Source organism: Leptopilina boulardi, unplaced genomic scaffold (assembly GCF_019393585.1).
Source record: "Leptopilina boulardi isolate dan_hultmark-lab unplaced genomic scaffold, ZJU_Lbou_2.1 LbouV2_325, whole genome shotgun sequence".
NCBI classification, from domain to species: domain Eukaryota; kingdom Metazoa; phylum Arthropoda; class Insecta; order Hymenoptera; family Figitidae; genus Leptopilina; species Leptopilina boulardi.
In genome coordinates this window covers 3,169,075-3,195,152 of record NW_026137891.1, presented here as the reverse complement: position 1 = coordinate 3,195,152, position 26,078 = coordinate 3,169,075, and the positions used below count along the sequence as shown (strand labels likewise).

The following is a 26,078-nucleotide window of genomic DNA, read 5'->3' as shown; positions in this document are numbered from 1 at the left end:
GTAGTTTTAGTCAGACAAAATCCACTTTTAAGTAGAAAAGGCAGTTTTAGTCAGACAGAATCCACTTTTAAGTAAAAAAAGACTTTACAGTCAGACAGAATCAATTTACAAAGAAGAAAAAACAATAATACATATTATTTATTTTACGTACTGAAGGTAGTTTTAGTCAGACAAAATCCACTTTTAAGTAGAAAAGGCAGTTTTAGTCAGACAGAATCCACTTTTAAGTAAAAAAAGACTTTACAGTCAGACAGAATCAATTTACAAAGAAGAAAAAACAATAATACATATTATTTATTTTACGTACTGAAGGTAGTTTTAGTCAGACAAAATCCACATTTAAGTAGAAAAGGCAGTTTTAGTCAGACAGAATCCACTTTTAAGTGGAAAAGGTAGTTTAAGTCAGACAGTCCATTTTTTAAATATAAAAAGATGTTAGTCAGACTAAAATTACTTCTAAGTAGACAATATATTTCACGTCAGACAAAACACATTTTTAAGTAGAAAAATCAGTTGAAGTCAGACATAATCCACTTTTTAAGCAGAAAAGTTATTATAGTCAGACAGAAAATCCAATTTTTTGTAGAAAAAATATTTTTAAGTAGAAAAGACAGTTTAAGTCAGACAGAATCCACTTTTTAAGTAGAAGAATATTTTATTGTCAGACTAAAATAACTTCCAAGTAAAAACAAAATACGTTTTTAGGTAGAAAAGGTATTTTAGTAAGAGGAAATCCACTTTAAGTAAAAGATTGTTACAGTCAGACAGTGTTTACTTTTTACGTAAAATTTTTAGTCTTACTCAATGTGAGTTTAATTTATAAGTAGAAAAGTACTTTTACTCAGAAAATTCAGTTTCTAAGTAGAAAAAATATTATTGTCAGGCAGAAAATATTATTAAGTAGAAAAGATATTTAAAGCCAAACAGAATCCATCTTAAGTAGAAAAAACTGTTCTAATCAGACAGAATCTACTTAAAAGTAGAAAAAATTGTTATAGTCAGACAAAATCTACTTATTATGTAGAAAATACGCTTTTTTTTAGACAGACTTTGTTTTTTCAATAGAAGTAGTTTTAGTTCGACAAAATTCTTATTTTTCTAAAATTTAAAAATAAAAATTATAAATAAATCCAATTGAATAAAGTAGAAAAACAATTTTTAAAAAATGCTAAAACGTGACGTTTTTAGTGTGTGTTAGTTTTTTTTTACATGTGTTGGTAGAAAAAAAAAGTTTGCATGTTTCTAAATCGTTTATCGAAAATTTTTTCGAACTGTCAAAATAAATCAAAGGCGAAATGAAAGAAGCAGAGCAAGAACTGAGGGATGAAAGTTCGCTGAGAGTGCTTCGTACTTTGATCTCAAGGCGAATCGAATTTCACCGTTGAGCCTGAGGAGGTCGTTGAGGATCAGACGAAACGAGCCGGATCTCATCTTCAAGGCCATGAAGCCGGGCAACCGAAAGCTTCGTTACGAATCCTGACAAAAAAAAAAAAAAAAAAAAAAAAGGGGAAAGAAGAAGAAAAAAATTATCTTTTTTCTTTCTATTTCTGTTATAAAATTCGCAAATTTAAAAATAAAAACAAAAAATCTAGTCTCTTGCAATTCTATTAAGTGCGCTGTCATTTGTAATTGAAGGCAATATTCGCTAGCATATCTAATTCCCAATTTAACTAGTTGTGTATAGATTAATTCTCCATTTTGCCCAAAATCCAAATATATATCTCAACCAGTATCTTGTGCCAATTAGACTAATGTTTCTTAATCTTTGATGTACACAGAGAGACAGACAGAGAGAGAGAGAGAGAAGATGGATCTTTGTCTTGTGCTTCTCTGATGCTTTGACTATATATATATACAACGCGGATACACAATATTTGCTTAGATCCAATAATTACAAACGGTTAATTTTCAAAATTGGATGCAGAAATATGCATTTAGTATACCAATTTATTTTGGAAATAATTATTTATAATTTAATAAAAATAAATAAATTATTAAAAAAATAAACAAATAAATTAAAAGTAAATAAAATTATTCTTTCATTTGAAGGTATTTTGTGTCCTTTTCTGTTTTTTTTTTTTATTTAATGCAGGAAATAAAAAAGAAAATAACGGTCACTAAGGTGATAAAGATTAATCATCAATTTCTAATTACGCGTTATAACAGGTGAAATTTCCTTTCCTAATTTTACTACACTATACATATAGAGTGAAGTTTCGCCCTCTCTCTCTCTCTCTCTCTCTCTCTCTCTCTCTCTCTCTCTAGGACCCGAAGAGGATTTTACTAACTCCACAGCTAACAGGGATGGCCATTATTACCGCGTTTGTCTTCCTTTGCCTACCGACAACCACTAGCAAATCCTCTTACTTGTACGTGCTTCGCGAAACCTTTACTTATATATATATATGTACTATATACGATGCGAGGAAACCCGACCGAGTTTCCCTTTCGATTCAACTTTTTGATTAATTATGTAACGTTATTTACACTCTGAAAAGGGTCGCGCTCACGCGAATACAAGATTTTCCCTGTCCCGCGATCTAACGGATAATCTCACACAGCTTGCGTCATCGTTTATATTTTCACATTATAAAATAAAACATACTGTGTGCGGGTAAATAGCGACACAGCATAGATAACAAAATCCAATTAAAACACCAAGCTTTATATAATACTTTTTGTATACATAACATAAATTTTACATTATGCGTATTATTTTCAAAAAAAATATTTCCCCATTTTTATTTATTTAAATTCAAATCTGAATGTTGATTTTTTAGAAAAGGAAGTTGTTTTCCTAAAAGTGCAACTAGAAAATATGTCAAAGAGTCAAATATTTGTTTCAAATAAATTATATTTGTATTTAATAAATTTTTTAAATACGAATTTTATTTGCGCTAAATAAATTCCATAAAAAATCATTAATCAGAATCATTTTTAAAAAAATTTATTCGGAATAATTATTTTTTAGATGAATTTTCATTTTTCGAATTAGCATTTGATATAATTTCTATTTATACGAATTTTTACATAATCAAATTTTTAGTTGCGAATTTTTGTTTGGCAGAATTTTTTAATTTTACAATCATTTTCTTTACATGACTTTTTATTTAAAAGAATTTTAATTTTGAAAGAATTTTACTTTAAAAGAATTTTAATTTAATCGAATTTTAATTTAACAGAATTCTCATTCAATCGAATTTTTAAATAACATCGAATTTTCATTTGTCCGAAAATAAAAATGGCCGAACAAAAAATCGACAGAAAGATTTTGGCGTCATTTTTAATATTGACCAATTGAAAAATTATCAAGAAAATCGTAATTGATTAATTTTTAAAATAGCGCCGAAATTTTTTTGTCGATTGCTTATTCGGACATTTGTAATTTTAGAAAAATGAAAATTCGATATCTTAAAAATTTGTACAATTAAAAAATTCTTACAAATAAAAATTCGGACAAATTAAAATTCAGTTATTGGGAATTTGTGTCATTTAAAAATTCGAATGACATGAAATTTGATTGAATGATAATTCTGGTTAAATATAAAATTCGCTTAAATTAAAATTTCTGTTAAATAAAAAGTCACGTAAAGAAACTAACTAAAATCAAAATTCTGCAAAACAAAAATTCGGTAGCTAAAAATTTTTCTATGTAAAAATTTGTATTTAAAAGAAAATCTTTCAAATTTTAATTAGAAAATTGAAAAATCGTGTAAAAAATAATTTCTAATAATAAACTTTAAAATAAAAATTCTATTTAATGATTTTTATGAGAAATTCATGCTACCCTTATAACACTGAAAAAAAATTTATTTAATTTAAATAATCATTTACTTGACTAATTGTCAAATAAATAATTGAACCAAGTTAGTTATGAAATAAAATAATTAAATAAACTGTATTTAAACCAATTATTTCTGTATTTGAAACAAATATTATTTAATTAACTCAATAATTATTTGAGAAAAATAAATATTTGAAAAAATAAAAAAAAAATGTAAAAAAAAATAATAATTTTTTTCAGAAATAATTATGCAAATTTTCTCTCGTAAATCAAAAACAAATGGATTTTATAATTTCGATATTTAGCTGTCCGTATAGAAATTTTCGAAAATATTTTCGTCGTTCTCGATTGAGAGAGAAGTTTACGAGAATATTAACGAAGTCGACTTTCTGACTATTTTTGTGATCTAAAAATTGCTAGCTCGCGCCTTTCAATTCAAGGTAAAGAGTTTCGTCTAAATGTTTGTTTTTCCATGTCCTTTTTATGAGGATTATCAAACTGAGAATCACATTCTCCAAATCGACTTATCGAGATTTATAAAAATTTCTACCATTTTCTTATATAAAAACAATTTTTATGATTTCTTTAACTTGGATTATATTGAATAAAAAAAAAAGACAAAATACTGCTAGAGAGATAACAAATAGTTTTAGTTACAGAGAAAGAAATTGAATATTGTTTAAATCGAAATAAAAGTTCTCTTGGTAATAAGAGAATCAATATCGATCTCTAAAAAGCCCCATTTTTTTTTTTTTTTTTTTTTTTGAAGCTATCAAATGCTTTTCAGATACTTTTGTATCTTTTTTTTTCTTTTTTTTTTGGGGTATTTCAGATACGAATATATGAAAAAAGGGAAGAGAATAAATAAAATAGCCCGAAGGTTGCTTGTTGAATCAAGTCACTTACCTGTGTGCGTCCTCTGGTGCGCTTTGAGATGCGAGCTTTTGGTATAGACTTTTTTACATCCAGGAAACTGACACTTGTGTATCCTGCGTTTAGTGTCCGGTGGACTGTGTTCGTGACTTCTTGCATGATGCCTGTTCGCAACCGCGGATGGAACTGGTGCCGTTCCAACATGTGCATGTTGCGTGCTCGCGACAGTTGGGAAGCCGTTCGTTGCTACCGAGATTAATCTAACAGAGCAAAAAAAGAAATTATTCAAACAAGATTTTTCACCAAAAAAAAAAAAAAAGAAAATTTTTTTTCCCTCACTGATTGATCAAAATTCTCTTCTAATTTTCTAATTATTTATTATTTATTTATTATTTATTATTTATTATATAAAAAAATTATCAATTTAAAAAATTACATCAATACCGCAAAGATTAGAAAAATATAAAAGAAAAAAAATTGTTTTTTTTTTTTTTTTTTCTCACCTGGCAACACTTTGAGCATTGCTGGCAGTAACCCTAACGATAGCACTCCTTCCACCCGTTCCATGGAGGTTCAAATTGTGTACGTCAAGCATCGAACTCCCGCTCGACGAGTGACTCGAATTGGAATGACCTTGACCCGATTCAGGACTCGACGGTGGTGTCAAGATTTGACCTTCACCCTCGCACAGACTATCGTCGTCCTCCTCGATTTCCTGGACATAGACGAACTTTATAGAAAAATAAAAAAGAAAAAAACAATGATAGAATTTCATTTAATTTTGTAACGTAAAAAGTAGAGAGGAAGAAAAAAAAAAAGAAAATTCAATTTATACACTGAAAAAAAAATTTATTTGATTCAAATACCGGTGTATTTGGTTATTATCAAATAAATATTTACTTGAATCAAATAATTCTTATTTGAATCAAATACATAGTATTTGAATCAAATATTGCAGTATTTGAAGCAAATACCGTTTATTTGATTCAAATAAGAAATATTTGATTTAAGTAAATATTTATTTGATAATAACCAAATACACCGGTATTTGAATTAAATAAATTTTTTTTTCAGTGTACAAATTTAACAATATCGAAAAAGTAGAGAAATTTTTAATTACTTTTGAATATAAATTTAGAATTTTTCTATTTAAATCAACAAAAAAAAGGTGTGTTTAATAAAAATTTTATTAAATAAAAATTATATTCAATTATTAATTTAAATATTAATTTTAATATTAATTAAATATATAGGTATTTATCTAAATGGACAATATAAATAAAAATTTTGTCTGAAAAAAAATTTGACTAAAAATTTCTGTTCAATATTAATTCCAGTTAAATATAAATTTTGTTTATTATTAATTTAATTAAATATAAATAGTATTAAATAAAATTAGAGTAAAATAAAAATGCTATTTAATATTAATTTGATAAAATTATAAATAAATTCTGCTAATAAAAATCCGATTAAAAGTGCAATTAATTCTATGCATTATTAATTCGGTTAAATATAAATTCTGTTTAATATTAATTTAGTTAAATATAAATAGCGTTAAATAAAAATTCGGCTAAATTAAATTTTTTTTTTTTAATTTCAACAACTTTAGAGAGTGTTTGTTTTAATTTGAATTTTCATTTTTGAGTGTTTAAAAATTAATTAATATTGATAATTCACTAATATTAATAATTAATTATATAATATTTAATCAATATCTATAGTTAATTGATTCATTGATTTAATCAGATTTTGATTAAAAAGTATTCGTGCAAAAAAAAAGAATTTTTGAAAAATAAATAAACAAACCTCATCTTCCTCGAGATCCTCGCTGGGCTCTTTTTTGAGAATAAGTGCCGTACACGAGAGGGAAGGAGAACTGTCCCATGAGAGGGCTGAACACGCTGAACTCGCTGACGACATTGACAATGAATCCAGGTGCCGATCGAGGAGATCCCTGTCTCGGCCATTGTGGTTGTGGTCACCTGAACTAAATTTAATGTCTTCCAGGCAAAGGGGATCCCTGTCGTCGGATGTCGTAACCTGAAATTTCAAAAGAACAATTTCCCCTTTTTTTACGATCTTGTTTATTTAATGCCTCTTTCTATTTTTTTTTCTTTTTTTTCTCCCCGCCTCTTTGAATTGAAATACTTTTTTCAACCTAATTTTCATTTTTTTCTATTTCTTCTTATTTTTTTTTCTTTTTACCAAAATGTTAACTAAAGATATTTTTTTCTACAATTATTTCTACTTTTTTTCTTTTTACCAAATTCCTTTTCTATTGTTTACTATAAAAATGTATATAACTTTCACTATTTTTACTCTTATTTTATTTACTAAAAAAAATTGTTCAATTTTTGTACACTACTTTTAAGAAAAAAAAAAATCGCAATCTAATTTTCTTACAGTGGACCTATTTGTGTTGCATCTCGTAGGTTTCAGTTTTGTTTGCAATCTCCTTTGTTTTTATTGGGTCCTTCTTGAGGTACTTTCAGTTTTTTTTTTTGTAATGAAGAACATTTTATTAAGAAAATCTCGCTATTTTTTTTTTTTTTTATTGTGATCTTTTTGTTTTTCATCGGTGTTTTGTATTCGAGTTTTAAAATCGCAAAACTTGTTTTAGTATTTTAAAAAAATTTTTCAAAAATAAATTTTCGGTAAATTTTTACAGAAAAAAAATTGCATTTACTCACTTCCATTTTGATGGCAGATTCAAATTGTCCGTTCGTGGTGCCAGTGGTTGCTGTCCACGATATAGGAGGCCTGAACATATTCCAGGGTGCGGTATCAAGTTCCGTGGGTAACTTTTTGTACGATTGTAACTTTGGCTCGTCCTTCAGGTACCTTTCCATTTCGTAGCAAGTCTGTAAAAAAAAAAAACAAAACAAATTTGCTCCAATTAATAATTTGCTCCAATACCATTTAATTAATAAAAATAATTACTTTAATAAAAAATAAATATTTGATAAATATTTTTTGTATGTCAATTCGTCCCAACGTGAAAGTGGACCGCGAGGCGAGTGTGGTAATAATTCATTAGCGTTAAGGAATATACAAGACAAATGGTCTGAAAATGCGAAGAAGGCGAAAACATAAACCGGCATACTGGTAATCACATTTGGGAAATTGTATACCACAATTTCCATCTAGAGAGAAAGAGAGAGAGAGAGTATGTTGCGATAACTTTGTACTTTCCCCGTCTCTTCATTGTTCGCGTATATTTGTCCCTCTCATTTTGCCCTTAGCTTTCATATCTCTCTCTTTATCTACTCTCTTACCTTCCCCCCCCCCCACCAAAAGGAAACAAACTGTTCTGTAGGGAATTCTGACTTTGGTAACTTACAAGTAGTTATGTCTACCATTGTCATCAGCACTTTGCTTTACAGAACTTCAAGTTCCGGCGATTTCGTCTATAAGACTCTCTCTCTCTCTCTCTCTTTCCTTTATTTTCTTGGACAACTTTTGTCAGATAAGTCTCGACGATAGTCTCTTTGAAGTAGAGAAAAAAAAATTTTTGTTTGATAACACAATCATGTTACAAGTCAATCAATTAGTTATTTTTTTAAAGATATTTTTATCTTAGAATTTTTTTTCTGAAACTTTCCACAGTTTCTGGCAATTTTTACTCCAAAAATTGTAAAATTTACTTCTGAAATAGTAAAAATTATTTTGAAAATAGTAAATTTTACTATTTCTGGAGTAAAAATTGCTGGAATTAGTATTTTTCTACAAAATTGTTTTTTTACGAAATTGGTATTTTTTTACAAAATTAGTATTTTTTTACAAAATTAGTATTTTTTCGAAATTAGTATTTTTCTACCAAATTGTTTTTTTACGAATATGGTATTTTTTACAAAATTAGAATTTTTCTATGAAATTAGTGTTTTTCTACCAAATTGTTTTTTTTACGAAATCGGTATTTTTTACAAAATTAGTATTTTTCTACATAATTAGTATTTAAGAGTAAGAGTACTATGTACGAAAGAGCTTGACCCGTATATTGTTGTTAAATAAATAAATAAATAAATTATTATTTTTTTTGAAATTAGTATTTTTCTACAAAATTAGCCATATTTTCTACGAAATTAATATTTTTCTACGAAATTAGTATTTTTCTACAAAATTAGTATTTTTTCGAAATTAGTATTTTTCTACCAAATTAGTATTTTTACGAAATCAGTATTTTTCGAAATTAATATTTTTCTACCAAATTAGTATTTTTTACAAAATCAGTATTTTTTACGAAATCATTTTTTTCCTACATAATTAGTATTTTTCTACAAAATTAGCCATATTTTCTACGAAATTAGTATTTTTTCGAAATTAGTATTTTTCTACAAAATTAGTATTTTTTCGAAATTAGTATTTTTCTACCAAATTAGTATTTTTACGAAATCATTTTTTTCCTACATAATTAGTATTTTTCTACAAAATTAGCCATATTTTCTACGAAATTAGTATTTTTCTACTAAATTAGCTTTTTTTACGAAATCAGTATTTTTCAAAATTAGTATTTTTCTACAAAATTAGCCATATTTTCTACAAAATTAGTATTTTTCTAAGAAATTAGAATTTTTCTAAGAAATTAGTATGTTTCACAATGAAAAATTGATTATTGTGGTGAATTCAGATCAATGAACTCGATTTTCCTTATTCGTCGAGCAAAGTTCTTTTCCTTTCCTGTCGAGAATAAGAAAGAGATAAACTACAAAACGCTCACATTACTGCCACTAAACGCATTAAAACGAGCATAGCGTGATTTTCTTCAAAGATTGAAGCTTCTTAACTTCCCCTCCGGCCTTTAAATTCCAGATAATCCCGAAAATTTCATCCTTGTTTCGTATTTTAATTTTCTGAGGAGAATCATTTCAACCCAGTCTCTCTTAATTGACATTCCTCTCGTATTTTAATCACATTTTTATATTTAATAACAATTTTTTAATAACATTTTTCAAAACATTTTTTTTAAATAACATTTTTTAAAAATAAAAAGTTAATAAATTTTTTAACATAATTCATCATTTTCAGATTTAATTAGTAGAGAATTGTTCTTTGAAACTGTATATCATAAATTGGTTGCGAATGGTGAACATAAATATAAAAAAAAGCAAAGGAGAGAGAGAGAGAGAGAGAGGAATTATATCGTGTCTATTTGTCGGCGAGATCCCAATCAAGTTGACAAAGATATACACTGTGAAATTCGAATAAAACAGAATCGAGAGTCAAAAGAGAGTAGAGGGGGAGAGGGTGGTGTGTGTTCATGAGGCCATTTCTCTTCGGGGAAATAATCGCGTTGGAAACAGCGTCTCGTCCATTATTCACGGTTAAAAGTTCGTCGCGCGAACCTGGCAAGTTCGACTAACGGCATTATTATAACTTAGAAGGAATTTTATGACCCGCCCAGGACCTGAAACTCTAACGTTCAATACCAACCGATTTCACTAATCGTGACGTATGAGCACCAAAAGTTTCGAGTTTCACCTTTAAAGCGTAAAACGCTATATCAGTTCAGTCTCTCTCTCTCTATATATATATACAATTTCCAAATTAACAAAAAACCTCTCTCATTTGTAAAAACAAATTATAATGCTCCTTTTTTTCTCGCCAAGGATTCTTGAAAATTGTCTAATTACGAAATGTTACAAGCAATAAAGCTAATGTATCTTCTTTAGCAGATTCTTCAAGAAACCCGTATAGCAGTAAAGTAAAACTGAGTAAACACTGCGCAATGAACATAAAATAGTTATTCAGTTCAAGGAAAACAAGTCCCAGGTGAATAAACACTGTTACAAATGCAATACAAAACTGCACACTTCTTATGTTTCGACTTTAATTATAGCACATCTAATCAAAATTATTCTATCGTAAAAGTATATCCATTTTCAAAAATAAATGGAAAAATTTCAATTAAATAAAATTATTATAATATTGTCATTTTTTTAGCATAAAACAATGTTTATGAACTTTGAAATATATATTTAATCTTTCTTTCTGATCAGACAAACAATATATACGATGAAGAGAGAAAAAGAGAAAGAGGGGGGAATTTGCGGATAGAATGGACAATATACCGATTGTATTGCTAACGATTGAAGAATGCAAATAAATTTATTTTTATAAGCCATTCATGCAGGAATTCTTTTGTGAGATCTGCAAACAAAATGAGGGAAAAATAGTGAAGAATCTTTATAAATATTTTTCTCTTCTCTCTATTTTTTTTTTAACTGATCATCCAAGAGTTTATGACTCAGAGAGGAAATATCGTCATTTTTCTTTTACTGTCTTTACCATTAAGTGTGAAAGTGCGGTTATAATGTATGTATATATATATATATATATATATATATATATATATATATATAAAAGTTCACAATGTGGCAATCCATATGTGGTTGATTTGTTAATGGCATTCCAGAGTAACAAATGCAATTCTTCGACTTAACTCCTATATATAATACATCAGACATATTCTAAATGTCACGCAACTAAATCCGTTCATAAAATATAACTGATGTTTTCTCACACTTTAACAAAACTGAAAATGGCAAATTGATTTCTCTGTTCCCAGGAGACATAAAACGTTCTCAGTATAGTGGTGTGTAAAATAATATGTATTATATAGAAAGTTGAGCGTTTGGCGAAAATTATTAAATTCGATTTAGGTAAAATTTATCCCACTGTTAATAAAATTTACTGCACTGTAAGTAAAATTTATTAAACTGCAGGTAAAATTTTCAGCACTGTAGGTAAAATTTACTATACTGTTGGTAATATTTACAGCAATGTAGGTAAAATTTACTAAACTGTAGGTAAAATTTACTAAATTGTAGGTAAAATTTACTATACTGTTGGTAAAATTTACTAAACTGCAGGTAAAATGAGCCGCCGGAAATTAAAAGAGCGCATAAAGTTTGTTCGGCCGTTTGAGTTGGCCGGCTGTACAAATTTTATGCGCCCTTTTACTTTCCGGCGGCTCAAATTTATTTTACTGTAGGTATAATTTACTATACTGTTGGTTAAATATACTGTACTCTATATAAAATTTACTATACTGTAGGTAAAATTAATCCTACTGTTGATAAAATTTACTGTACTCCAGATAAAAATTACTTTACTGCAGGTAAAATTTACTCGACTCTAGATAAAATTTACTGTACCACTACTTTTTTCAACTGCTGAATTGAACTATCAATACTGTTAACTTACACTAATTTATTTTTTAATTAACTGTAACTCCAACATACAAGACTTAAATATAATTGCTTTAGCTTTTATTCGAAAAGATTTAAACTAAGCTTCATTGTGAGGGAAAAAAGGAGAAATCAGCTGTCAGAAAAAAATTGGCCCATTCACATTTATAAAAGCTCAACGTAACGAAAATTAAAAAAAAAGAGCTCGAAATGAGAAAGAGATATACGATAATATGTGAGTTTAAAATTGAAAAAAAAACCTGCCGCTTAACCTCTTCAAGGCAGACTGTTTTTTGAAGAAGACATCCGCAACTGTCGGTTGTTTGAGCAACGGTCGACGTTTTAATAATCACAAGAGCGGGAGGGTCCAAGTGCTTCTGTTTCTCTCTCCAAGCTTCAACCCGTCATATTCCCTCGAGCGCTCGATTGTTGTTGAGAGATAAGCGGAGGAAGAGGCAGATAGATGGTGATGGAAGAAGAGAGGAGAAGAGGAGAGGAGAGTGTACACGCTACGAGATGCTACAATGAGTTTGTGGAGCTCTCTCTCACTCTCGTACTCAATGTACAACTGCTTGCTGCTGCCGCCCGTGTAGGTTCGTGTAGGTTGTAGGTTGGTGGAAGGAGGTTGTTGGGTGAGACGACAGAGAGAATGCACAAAGCCGACTCTGTTCATTCATAACACCAAGCAAACTTGTACACCTATATATATATATATACACGTGGGAGGAGAGAAATCGGTTGTACTATGGCTCTTGGCGCCAAAGCGCTGCAAGCCGTTTCTCAGAATTCTGGCATTAATCAGTTCACCTGCCCTTTCCAACTAAACATCTATCTTGTATTACAAAAAAAGGAAAAACAGGTCACTTGTTTTTTCCCCCTCTGTCTATGCAATAACAGCTTCAATTCTTGTCATTGACTGCGATTGTTGTTGGCATGCATAAATTTCTTTTGTTGAAGCAAAACAATAAGAACTATTAGTAGAGGATCATAATCATACTAATTATTGCTGCTGCTAATATTGACAATGATAATAATAATTTTAATGCTTACGGATGACAATAATATATTAATACTGCTGCTAATTATATGATCAGTGCTGCTGATGTTGATAATGTTACTACTGCTGCTGTTGATAATTTTAATACTATTGCTGCTGATAAGGTTAATGCTGCTGTTGATAATTTTAATACTGCTGATGATTACAACAATGTTAATTATGCTTCTGATTATAATGCTAATAACGATTATCATCAAATAATCAATTTGAAAAGTGATTTTATTCACAAATATCAAATCCAAATGTTGAAAATTCAATTTTGAAATTGCTGTCTTTAGCACAATATTAGCTGGAATCAAATAGATGCTGTTCTTCAGATCAACATCAAGGTTGTATTTTTCCTGAAGACAGGATGCGAGTGACTGAAAGTGAATTACGTTGAGCTGGACCACTCGCAGCATCCGAGGGATTTCTCTTTGAGACGATGAGAGTAAGGGAATCCTGTTCCCGGGAATCTCTCTCTCCTTCTCTCTCTCTCTCTCTCTCGAAAATATGATGTTAGTCAGGTCGACGTGCAAGGCGAAAGAAAGAGAGATTAAGTTCGACAGTAACGATCTTGGAATGCGGGAGGCAGCAGGGGTAACGGTGAGATAAAGCATTCTCAAGGACGGTGGATCTGAAGCAGGCCGAGTGGCTGGTTAGAGAGTAAGAGAAAGAGAGAGCACAAGGGAGAAAAAGACAGAAACAGAGATAGAGTAAGAGAATAAGAGAGAGAAAATCCTAGAGTGAGAGAGGACGATACTGAAAGAGGAAGGTTAGTTGGAAAAAAAGGAAGATGCACGAGCATAAACCCACTCGGTAGTGGAGATAATCTTCCGGTCTTCTTTCTCCTTCCACGAATCATTCCCCCCTCTCTCTGTCTCTCTCTCTCTAGACTACACGGAACCAGGAGAAGTTCCGCAGTAATTTCGAGCGACTGTCATTAACAGAGCCGTCTCGGAACTCGCTCACTCGAGAGAAAATGAATGATAACCGCTACTGCTCACTCATCCTCTATCTCGGTTTCACTCGCTGCCCTCGCGGACCCCTCTCTTCTTCTTCTTTTTCATCCTCTCTCTAGTCACTACATATATATATATATATACATACACACGAACGTCAATGCATCCTCAGACACTCCCGCAGGAGGTTCCTTGGTGGCATCCTGCCAGGTCGTTAAAGAGATTCCCGCAACTTTAAGGGCGCCGTAAACCCGCGAATTTATCTTGTTCTTCCTCTCAGTAGACCAAGAATTTCAGAAAGAGGTTTCTGTATACCCTCCTTCCGTTTTCATCCTTCGGGACACAGTCACACAACTTTCGCGAAAAACTTACTCTCGTGGACCTACATCTCACAGAATTTAAGAGAAATGATTCTATCATCACTCGTGCTTGGATTTTGGAAAATTTTTTTCAAATTTTGGAATTACTGGAATCTCAATTTTGTACGATAAATCATAATTAATCGGACAAATTCTTTGATAAGACCCTAAAATCGATATAAAAATTAATTGCAACTTTATCCTAATTGAAGGCGCCATCGTCTCACTGTAAAAAGAAAGTACTAAAACAGTACCGATTTTAGGTATCAAAATAGAACCAAATAACAATTTAGTACCTGAAGTTGGTATTAAATTAATACACGGAAAAAGTTTGTTCAAAAATCATTCCTAAATTTGTTCAGGAACTGAGGATATGAGAAAAATTCTGCAAAATTTACAGAAAATACAAAAATCATTCAAGAAAATACTTGTATTTTTATTATGACATTGGAAAACTTCTTGTTAATGCCGCGATCGGAATATCTTAGTCATTGGGCGTTGAAAGTTTCTTGAACTGTTTTAGAAGATACAGTACAGTAACCAAGCACTAGGCAGGGATTGGTTGCGTCAAATATGTTTCCAATGCATAATACCATAAGCTGCTAAGGTAAAGCGAGAGATGTAAAGCGGAGTTTTTGGACTCTCGAGGACATGGGATCGAGTCCTCCCAAAGTAAATTTTTTTTCTCGCAAACGTAAAAATTTATTCTAAAACAAGTTCAAAACTTTCTGTAGTGAGTTTAGGAAGTTGTCTTAAATTTCTCTACAATTCTTATAGAAATACTGCTTAGAATTTTTCAAAGAAAATATAAATAAGATTTCTTAAATTATTCTCATATATCTTCAGTTCCTGAACAAATTTAGGAATGATTCTTGCACAAAGTTTTTCCGTGTACCTTTCTTTTTACAGTGCTATGTGAATTAGCATTGGTTAAAATTATCTACAACAAAATTTATCCTTTTTTTTGTGGCAAGGTTCGTATAATTAATTACACTTCTTATTTTTGCAAAAACAAAATACCAATTAGGATGTCGATTCAGTTTTTATATAAATCTTTTTTTTTTTTGGAAACAAAAGAAAGTCATTATTTTTTCGGATTCATCCAATCTATGTTTTTGTCATTAGTCATTCCGAGGGAAAAAAAGAAAATTTTCCCCATCTTGGAGAATGAAAAGAAAAAACGTGGATTTTTTTTTCACATAAAATATTTATGGGAAAAAATTTTGAAGTTAATTTAAAAAAAAAAAATTTCTGTTTTTAAGAAATCTCTTTTTTAAACATTAAAAATTTTAGCTTCATTTTTCGCTCTGATGGTATAATCATGGTGCAAGGAGATTAGAGAAGGGTGCACGGTTTTCATTACAGAAAGCTGATCATATTCTATAATCTTCCATATGCAAAAGCTAGCTTCTTTTGGTTTAAAATAATAGCGGATGGATTTAATACTAATGTTCTAAGCTCATTGCCAAGTTATTATGATTATTAAATTAACTCCGTTTCTAATTTCATATTTAACAAAAAAGAAAAAAAAATTCCTGATAAATTTTCTCTATATACGCTCTAATTAGAAATAAATTACAAAATTAGTTTTTAAATTTGAATCACTAAACTATTGTTAATTTTTATAATTATTAATTATAATTTATAAACGAATTAAATTTTAACACTTTTTTTCCAATTTTTGCAACGAGAAAATAATGAAATATAATAGGTAAAAATTTGGCAATTCTGCAATAAATGAAACAGAAATGTAGAAAAAGGAAAATGTGTCGATGGATGCTGAGTGAGTAATTGAATTTCCTTGAGCATACATCTTAGCCAGATATGTCTTCCCACAACATTTATATACATACCACAGTTGCCAGTTACTTAATCAATAATACGCTTTGTATTTGACTTGGGTTAGGGTACTACAAGCAACTCTCATAAACAGACATGTGACAATGGTTTGTTATTGTTGTGACGTCATCCTGTTAGGGATGTATCCAGCCTCGTTAGGGAGCAATTTGTTACGGCGAGATTGAACGAGAGGGACACATGACTTTAGGGACCAGCAAATAAGAAAACAATTTCTATTCGAGTGAATTTGACTTCACTTTTTTTTTCATTTTTTTTTTACTTTGTTTTTCGATCTAGTTACTTTTCATCTTTAATAATAAATATATTATTATATAATAATTATATTATATTATTCTTTTATAATATATAATAATAATAATTATTATAAATTGTAAATATATTCGATTTAATTTATTGTTGATTTATTTCTCCAAGTATAGTTTATTTGTAATAATCTGTTTAGTTTCAATTAATTCAAAACTTTGTTTCAATTGAGTTGTATATAATTGCAAACATATATTAATTTTATTTAATCTTCACTTGCATATAATATTAACTCTCTGAATTTGAATTAGTGAGAATTTATTAACTAATTTAAATTAGTGAAAATTTATAGTTCATTATTTTTTTACTAACTAAAAAAGAAGCCAAAATTTTACTTTTTAATTAAAATTAAAAAAATGTTCTTTTGAATTATTTTAATTAATTGTTTTTTTTAAGAGTATTATTCACAGAATTTGGAGAAAAATAATAAAATTAAAAAAAAAAATAAAATAATAACAAATTGTCTTTCTACATTGGAAAAATAAATGGATTGAGAAATGAAGATAAATTGGTTAAAATTGAATTTAGATAGAGCGCGCGAGAGCAAACTTTCACTGTTTCTTGTCTCGTCGATATTTAATTCCAATCTTTCTCAGGAAATGCTAGATCGTAAATCGAAACCGCCATGTCGTCGTTTGGCTGATGTTCATTTTCGAGTTGGTGAGCATCGTTTGCAGGAAATATCGCTTGTAATAGGCAATTAAGATCAAGTTAGGCCAGGTTATGTGCGCGGAATACGATAGTAATGAAAATGTATAGGATTATCGTGCGCGCGTCTTAAGCAGCCAAAGATATTCTCCTAAGAACCCCTCTCATCCCGGGGGGGCAATATTATTATTATTATTATTATTATTATTATTATTATTATTATTATTATTATTATTATTATTATTATTATTATATTCATTAAAACATTTTAGTTTCACATAAAATCTTTCTAATTTTCCCTATAAGAAGCTTATTTTTTTTAGCGACGGTTGCTACGATTTTTTTTCCTTAGCAACGGGATTTTTTACCTTAGCAACAGTTGCTAAGGATTCTTTTCCTTAGCGACGGTTGCTAAGTATTTTTTTTTCCTTAGTAACCGTTGATAAGGTTTCTTTTTCCTTAGCAACGGTTGCTAAGGATTTAATATTAATATTGTCCACAAAACCCTACGATGAAGGTAAAATGAAAGGAAAAAAAATTTTTCTTAATTTAAGAGGAATGAAAAATAATTTCTATTTGAAATATATTCAAGTCATATATAGAGAGATAGAGGATTGATTCCTGTTTCTTTGGACAATCTGACTGCTTTTATCACACGATTCGATGTGGAAAAGCTTTGTACCTCCTGCTGAAAATCGACACGAGTGCAAAAGACAACGTATTGACACCTTCACCCTACTCAATACTCATCCTCGCCATTTATTCTGAATAGAAGCTCCTGCTTTTCCCTTCACAGACACGGCGGATACATATTTCACAGCGAACGAATCGACGATATATGTTTTACCCATCACTTGCTATCTCTCTCTCTCTCTCTCTGTCTTTTTTCAATCCATCTTTTACTATATACACATACTCTCTTTCTCGATCCATCTGCCTGTCTCTTTTCTTCGACAACACACCTCACCCGCGTTTTTATTTATACTTCCACTATAGTGAACTCAACACGCCAGTTGCAATCAGACACATTTCTAACACGCATAAAATCACGCGCGAATAAAGTCAGTTAAATTACAAATATCGAATGTAACACGAAGCTGAAAAAAAACGCCTCGTTTTTCTTTGCAAGAAAAAAAGAAGGAAAAAAATTTCCAAGCTTCTTATATATGTTTTTTTTTTCCTCTTGTAAATATTGTCTGATTTGATATAGCCTATTTTCACTTAGTATACTTTTTTTTTATTTACTTCATATTTTTACTCAATATTTTTACTTAATAGTTTTATTTAATATTTTTACTTAATATTTTTACTTTATATTTATTCGTATAAATATAAAGTAAAACTATTAGATAGAGAAAAGAATTAGTAACTGCAAATAATATTAGTTTTTACTAATGAGTACTTTAAATTAATTGTATACAATTAAGAAATGCAGAAATTTTTCCATTTGACTTGTTTAAAATGGGGAATTTGGTCAGGATCTTGACAGTTTTCCTTGTTAGAAGACAAAATATAAATAAACAGTCTTAATATTCGAAAAGAATAGGTAAAAGATTTATAAGTCAATGTGGCTGTGTGGTTAGAGTACAAGGTTCGCGTCCCAAGGGTCTTGGGTTCGATTCTCTAAGCGGACGAGATTTTTCAAAATTATTCCTAAGCGTATAAACTGAAGCTACAATATACAAAGTACGTTTAACGTATAGTTGAAATTATCACTGTATAGAGTCGAAAATTATAATTAAAAACCACCGCAAGTGCAATATTGAAAAAAAAGAACCGTAACTAAGTATAATTTATACTTAAAATTATTTCAGTCGAAAATTAATATTAAAACTACGGTAAGTGCAATATTTAAGACAAGAATCGTAATAACATGTAATTTCTAGTTCAGATTATTGCAGTATAGAGTCGAAAAATACAATTAAAACTAACGTAAGTGCAATATTAAAAAAAAACGTAATTACGTATAACGTATAGTTGAAATTATCACTGAATAAAGTAAAAAATTACAACTAAAAACTACCGTAAGTGCAATATTGAAAAAATGAACCGTAACTACGTATAATTTAAATTATCACAGTTTAAAATTACAATTGAGTCGCCGGAAAGTAAAGCCACACATAAAATTCTGATTCCCATTGAATTAACATGGCCGTCAGAATTTTATGTGTGGTTTTACTTTCCGGCGACTCAATTAAAAACTACCGTAACTGCATAATTAAAAAAAAACCGTAATTTATAGTTAAAATTATCACAGTACAGAGTCAAAAATTACAATTAAAAACTACCGTAACTGCATTATTTAAAAAAAACCGTAACTGCATGTAATTTATAGTTAAAATTATCACAGTACTTAGTCGAAAATTACAATTAAAAACTACGGTAAGTACAATATTTAAAAGAATTATCGCAGCACAGAGTCGAAAATAACAATTAAAAACTACTGGAAATGCAATATAAAAAAAAACGTAATTACGTACAACGTATAGTTGAAATTATCACTGAATAAAGTAAAAAATTACAACTTAAAACTTCCGTAAGTGCAATATTGAAAAAATGAACCGTAACTACGTATAATTTAAATTATCACAGTTCAAAATTACAATTAAAAACTACCGTAACTGCATAATTTAAAAAAACCGTAATTTATAGTTAAAATTATTACAGTACAGAGTCAAAAATTACAATTAAAAACAACCGTAACTGCATTATTTAAAAAAAACCGTAACTGCATGTATAGTTAAAATTATCACAGTACAGAATTACAATTAAAAACTACCGTAAGTACAATATTTAAAAGAATTATCGCAGTACAGAGTCGAAAATAACAATTAAAAACTACCGTAAATGTATTTAAAAAAAAAATCCGTAACTACGAACAATTTATATATAGTTAAAATAATCACCGTAAATCGTTTAACGTGAATACGTACCGAAATTGGAAACCATGTCCCATGATAGTTTTTAATTGAATTGAGAGCCGAATTTTGGGAACATTTACGTTATATACGGAATATTCGAAGGAGGTAGTTAAATAAGGATCAGTCCTCTGACCAAATTTAACGTTGGTCTTTGAGACCGAACCGAGGAGTTTAAGGGTTGGATGTTATTAAATTATGTTTGTCGTCACAGTTGAATCTTCAGACGATAAAGAGAAAGAGAGATTAAAGAATGAGAAAGAAATACTGTTTACCGGAATGAGAGAGAGAAAAAAAAGGAAAGAGAAGATGAATGAGAGAGAGAGAGGGGGGGGAGGAGAGACGAGTTGCATGGTATATAATAATTTGGCGTCGACAATACATATTCAAGTTGGAATTCATATGCTGTCACAAGCAGTGCTGGGTCGAGTGAATAGATAGACATTATGGATGTCATACGAGAGCAGAGAGGAGTACTGGAATATAGAGTCGAAGTATGGGGATTGTAATACGTATACGGTTTGCAATGTACCTATGGGTTACGCTCATATACGATTGCGTGAAGCGAATGACATGCCGAGAGAGAGAGAGAGAGAGAGAGAGAGAAATTCACACCGCACACGTTTCTACCTGACGTGACATCCTACTGAAGGACACCAAGTGCATATCACCAATGAAGTTCTTCTTCGACTAATGTGGTCAACAAGAGACACATTCCTGGCACTTCTCTTAACCACTGCCAATCTTTTTATATTTTATTTTTTTTTTTATTTTAACTAAAGAAACTAATTTTTAATAATATTTTCTATTTTTAATTTGCTGTTTCCTTTTTTAATTTTTGTTGAGAATCTTTCTAGATTTTGTTAAGTGTATGTAAAAAAGGGAAATTAAACGAGTGACCAGTTTTCTGCCATGGCAAATTCTCCCTCTCTCTCTCTCTCTCTCTCTCGGCGCGGTTAATAGTTGCCAATCATAAAACTGTACACGAAGAGAAGAACCACTGTAATGAGGCACTTTAAGAGCGCCTATGATGCAAAATATCCGTCGTTAAATGTGTTTTAAGGGTCGTGTGCACGATCATTAACGGGTTTGCTTATGAATTACTTATTATCTTGAAAGTCTTTACAAAGCGAGTTACTTGACTCGAGACATTAATTAGATAACCTCACGGTTCATGAATGTGAGACTGTAATTTGTTCAAGTTGACGTAACATCAATTTTTCATTGTATTCTTCCATTTGGTTCTCTCAATTGTCGTTATAAATTCAATTTCAAAAATCAATATTATTTTTCATCTGTATTTAATTTAAGATATCTCTATTTATTTAATCTCTATTTATTTACCTCTATTTTATAAGAAAACAGAGAATTTTCTTTTAAATAATATTCCCTTTTTAATCAGTGCAGAAATTTTGAATCTCCAAATATGTATGAAACACTATAAATCCGACCGGATCCAGAAAAGAAGTACAATTAAAACCGGGGACTGAGCAGGACCAGATCGGTTTGCTTATTTCATTCAAATAAGATCGAAATTGGCAAATTTCTGCAAGAGAAAATACCCAATTTTTTGCAGTCGATTTTATTGTTTATGTTTAAAAAAAAGCGTTGCGATTAATAACTATTTCGAAAGAATGAATTTTTGGGTTGAAGTCCTTGAAAAAAAAGGGAGGAACGAGTATAGAAAAAAAAAGAGAGAGAGAGAGAGAGTAGGGTTGGGCCCGTAGCCAAAAGAGGCGAACATAGTGTCACGGATGCTCGCACGGCATAAATCAGAATGTCGGGAGTTGAACGAAAACTACGACTTCTAGAATCGTGTCGCATGTACGAAGAGTGCAGGGCGGAGATTCGTACCGGGCCATAATTTTGAGCTGCTCGTTTGACTTAACGACAATCCGCACTTGGCTTTATACACGTGGTCTACTTTCTGTGGACCGATCTTTCGCACCATTTAAGGATATACTGCCGTGAAAGTCCATTCAAACTTGTACATAATATATATATCGACTCTCAATTTAAAAAGAAACTAAAACAAAATTGTTAATCTGCTTTTTTAGATTTTCGAATTAGAAAATTAGTCATTATATGTGAAATTATAGGAATGAGGTGACAGCGGTGAGATTTGTCAAAAATGTTCAGTAAAATTAATTTTTTTAATCACACACAAAGCAAATGATATATTTAGGAAATTGGTGGCAGCGGTGGGATTCGACAAAATTGTTCAATATTTTCTTTTTAGTTATACATAAAACAATTTTATATATAAAAAAAAGGTTACAGCGGTGGGAATTGTCAAAAATTGATATTTTTCCAATGTATTTTCTCCAATGTTGAATTAATTAAAGTTTTATATAAATTAAATACAATAAATTAAATTGAACATGTAAAATTTTGAATTAAATTTGAATTAAATTTATTCAGAAGGGGAAAATCAGGTTCAATATTATATCGCAAAGGAAATAACAAGAATTTCATGTACTAAATGGTGTTTTCATTTTATGATGAGAATACCAAAATAACTGAAACAGTAATACCAATCACATAAAGGCTATTAAATCGCATAATATGCAAACACGATTTCTGCCTTTAGCGGGAGTAATCGAAATTACGTAATGCGCACGTTCCTCGAGTATACTGTATATCTACTCTTGTCCAATTTGTCCAAACTATTACTTTTCACAATTCCATTGAAAATAATGAAAATTTATTATTAAAACATTCTATTAAAAACAAAATTTCGCAAAAAAAAAAAAAAATAAATTCAAATCGTCCGAAAAAATTTGGAACATTGTATCTGAAAAGTGTGTGAAAAGAAAATTCGTATCGGAAGTTTTATGGAATATAGAAAAACCTTTCGCAGGATTAAAGGGTAGTAGTTGTAAAAGGAACTTCAAAGCAAGATTGGCTGTGTAAACCACTCTTCAACAAAGTCAGCTACCTTCATCCCTCTATTTTTCTTGTTTTTTTTTCTTCTCCCACTGTAGAATTTTCCTTTCATCTTTTCTTTTTCTATATATATGTGTGTGATTCGCGTGAACCTGCGAAAAGACGGCATTACAGGTCCATATGGCAGAAAAAAAAGAATAGGGAGTTCAAAAAAAAAAAAAAAAACGACGTGACGAAAAGCATGTATTATAATGTCAGACAGGTCGTTCAGCACGCGTGAAGATTGAATTTTTTTACGAAAATAACTTTTAGTAGAATTTTCCTTGTCGCTTGGGAATTCCAAGACATTTTTTTTTTCTCCCATTGAGATTTGTTTTATTATCAAATTTTCTAATTCCTAAATTTTTATTTAGTAAATAAAAAGAACGTTAATAATAATAAAAAATTTATTCGTGAACTTTTTGAAAATTATTCGTATATGATAATTTTACAGAAGGTTGTTAATATATAACATAATCATGTTAAAATGAACGATTAGTCTTGGAAAGGTTGCGGCAGCCATTTGCGTGAAAACCATACATTTCGTGGGTGCGAACACTCCGAGAGATAATTCGATATTGCCTCGACTAAAAGCCAAGAGTTCGTCCCTCTCAGGTATATACTGACAAAATTAGTAAGTTCATAGAGGTGGACGAGCTTAAATTATGCAGGCCACTCTAGCGTGTAAACCGAATATATAAACTAATCTGATTCATAATTATTGTTTCTGGAAATGTTATAATTCGAAATAATATTTAAAATCAAACACCAAAAAGTATTTTGTTTGTTAAGTAGTTTTGGTTGTCGTAATTAAATTTTTGTTGATTGAAACAAAGTTTTAACTAAACATTTGGTTAGTCAAACAAAATTGATTGAATTTTCTTAAATTTTAACCAAAATTTGGTTACAACAACGAAATAATTTGGTTAACGCAACAAAATCCTAAAAAACCAAAAAATTGCTTTGTTGAACTAACAAAAATTTGGTTACAGCCATAAAATAATTTAGTTACAACAACAAAATAATTTGGTTAACACGAAAAAATCCTGAAATATCAAATGATTACTTTCTTGTACTAATCAAAATTTGGTTACGTCAACAAAATAGTTTAGTTAACAAAACAAAATACCAAAAAACCAAATGATTGCTTTGTTGAACTAATCAAAATTTAGTTACAACAACAAAATAATTTGGTTAACAATACAAAAACTGGAAATACCAAATGATTACTTTCTTGTACTAACGGAAATTTGGTTACGACAACAAAATAATTTGGTTAACACAGCAAAATCCTAAAAAACCAAATAATTTCTTTGTGGTAATAATCAAAATTTGGTTACAACAATAAAATAATTTGGATACGACAAAACAATTTTGTTAACAAAACAAAATACCAAGAACCAAATGATTGCTGTGTTGAACTAATCAAAATTTGGTTACGACAAAATAATTTTGTTAACAAAACGAAATACCAAAAAACCAAATGATTGCTGTGTTGAACTAATCAAAATTTGGTTACGACAAAATAATTTTGTTAACAAAACAATATCTCAAAACACCAAATGATTGCTTTGTTGAACTAATCAACATTTGGTTACGACAACAAAATAGTTTAGTTAACACAGCAAAATCCTAAAAAACCAAATAATTTTGTTGTTGTAATAATCGTAATTTGGTTACAACAGTAAAATAAATTGGTTACGGCAAAAAATAATTTTGTTAACAGAACAAAATACCAAAAAACCAAATGATTGCTTTGCTGTACTAATCAAAATTTGGTTACGACAACAAAATAATTTGGTTAACACAGCAAAATCTTAAAAAACCAAATAATTTCTTTGATGTAATAATCAAAATTTAGTTACAACAATAAAATAATTTGGTTACAACAACCAAATAATCCAAAATCACTATTTTTTGGAATAAATAAATTATTTTTATCGAAAATTGTAAATAATTTTTACCTCTTTGTTTTTCGCAAAGAAAATAAAAATAATTTTGAAAACGCAAAAGTTATTTCATATAGAAGCGGTGTGTTACAATCAACTCTCGACACATGTTTCTCGTTGTATATATAAAAGACCGTCGAGGCACATCGAAAGAAAGATAGATGCATTTATGTAAAGTTTACAATTTACAGTTTACGACTCGCTACAAAGATTCTTCTCTGATTTGAAGTCTTGGAATCTCTTGTAGTTTATTTTATCGACAGTATAAGACCTTGTGTGTGTTCATTGTATTCTGAATAGAAATTTGCGTCTTGGGGGGAAGAAGAACAGTTTCACTGGAACAGCGATATGTTTTTCCCCAAAACAGCTAAAGATTTCGCTATTCTAGAGAAACATATCGCTGTTTAAGATAAAGAATTTTTTCTGTCAATCAAAAAACAAAAAAAAAAAAAAAAAAACAGATTTTAATTCACACCAAGTGAAACGCGTTTTGTTTGTGAGTGCGCGCGACATACCAATGGATGACCTCGTAGGGGCAGTGACTTTTCGAACGTAAAACGCCATAGTGCGGACGAGCATGTCCTACATTTGCTCGCTCGTAAAGAATCGCCTTGGCTGTTTGCCTCTCTCTCTCTCTCTCTTTCTCTCTTTTGCTCACATATATGTCGAGCTTTACACATGACTACACGCGCGCCCGTGGACTGGAAACTGGAGACCGTTTCAAATACATGGAGAGACAACTCACGTACCGACGTATGTCCAAAGAGAGAGAGAGAGAGAGAGAGAGAGAGAGAGAGAGACCATATGCACGTAGTTTGCGGAGGGGCAGGGCTAATGGATGTAAGATTTAGATCGCGTACGTTGCATTACTAACAATTAGGTGTTTTGCCTCTCAGTATTTTCCCCCTTTATCGTGTTGCGTGATTTATTGTTACTCGCGCAATGCTTTATCAACCATTCAAGAGAGCGACTGATAAGCTCTTTTCAAAACACTTCTTTACAAAAGGACATTTTTTTCCCTCTCTCTCTCTCTGTTCCCATTCAAATTGTTCAAAAAACTGTGAAATTACTCTAACTTTATTTTTCTCGAAACAGATTGTAGAAGTTGAATTTTTAAAATAATAATTCGGAATGCACTTTGAATATTTTGTCTTGGATAGCAAAATTAAGGGAAAATCATTTTGGTATTTAAAAACTATTTGGTAGAACCAACCATAGTATTTGGTAGAGTCAACCAAACTATTTGGTTGAGTGTCTTCATAAGCATAACAAAA

The 26,078-nt window shown here is 30.0% G+C and overlaps 1 protein-coding gene across 5 annotated transcripts in view; it reads right to left on the bottom strand.

Moving 5' to 3' along the window:
* LOC127284687 (Krueppel-like factor luna) overlaps positions 1 to 26,078 on the bottom strand; it is a 314,141-nt gene that overhangs the window by 17,257 nt on the left and 270,806 nt on the right. For 4 of the 5 annotated variants that reach the window (XM_051310278.1, XM_051310275.1, XM_051310279.1 and 1 more), the window contains 4 exons: positions 7,348 to 7,518; positions 6,464 to 6,697; positions 5,161 to 5,387; positions 4,691 to 4,917 (listed from right to left, as the gene is read on the bottom strand). In XM_051310278.1, coding sequence (XP_051166235.1) covers positions 4,691 to 4,917; positions 5,161 to 5,387; positions 6,464 to 6,697; positions 7,348 to 7,518 — 859 coding nt within the window. The remainder of the gene's footprint in view (positions 1 to 4,690; positions 4,918 to 5,160; positions 5,388 to 6,463; positions 6,698 to 7,347; positions 7,519 to 26,078) is intronic. The other variant, XM_051310276.1, reaches the window with a different exon arrangement.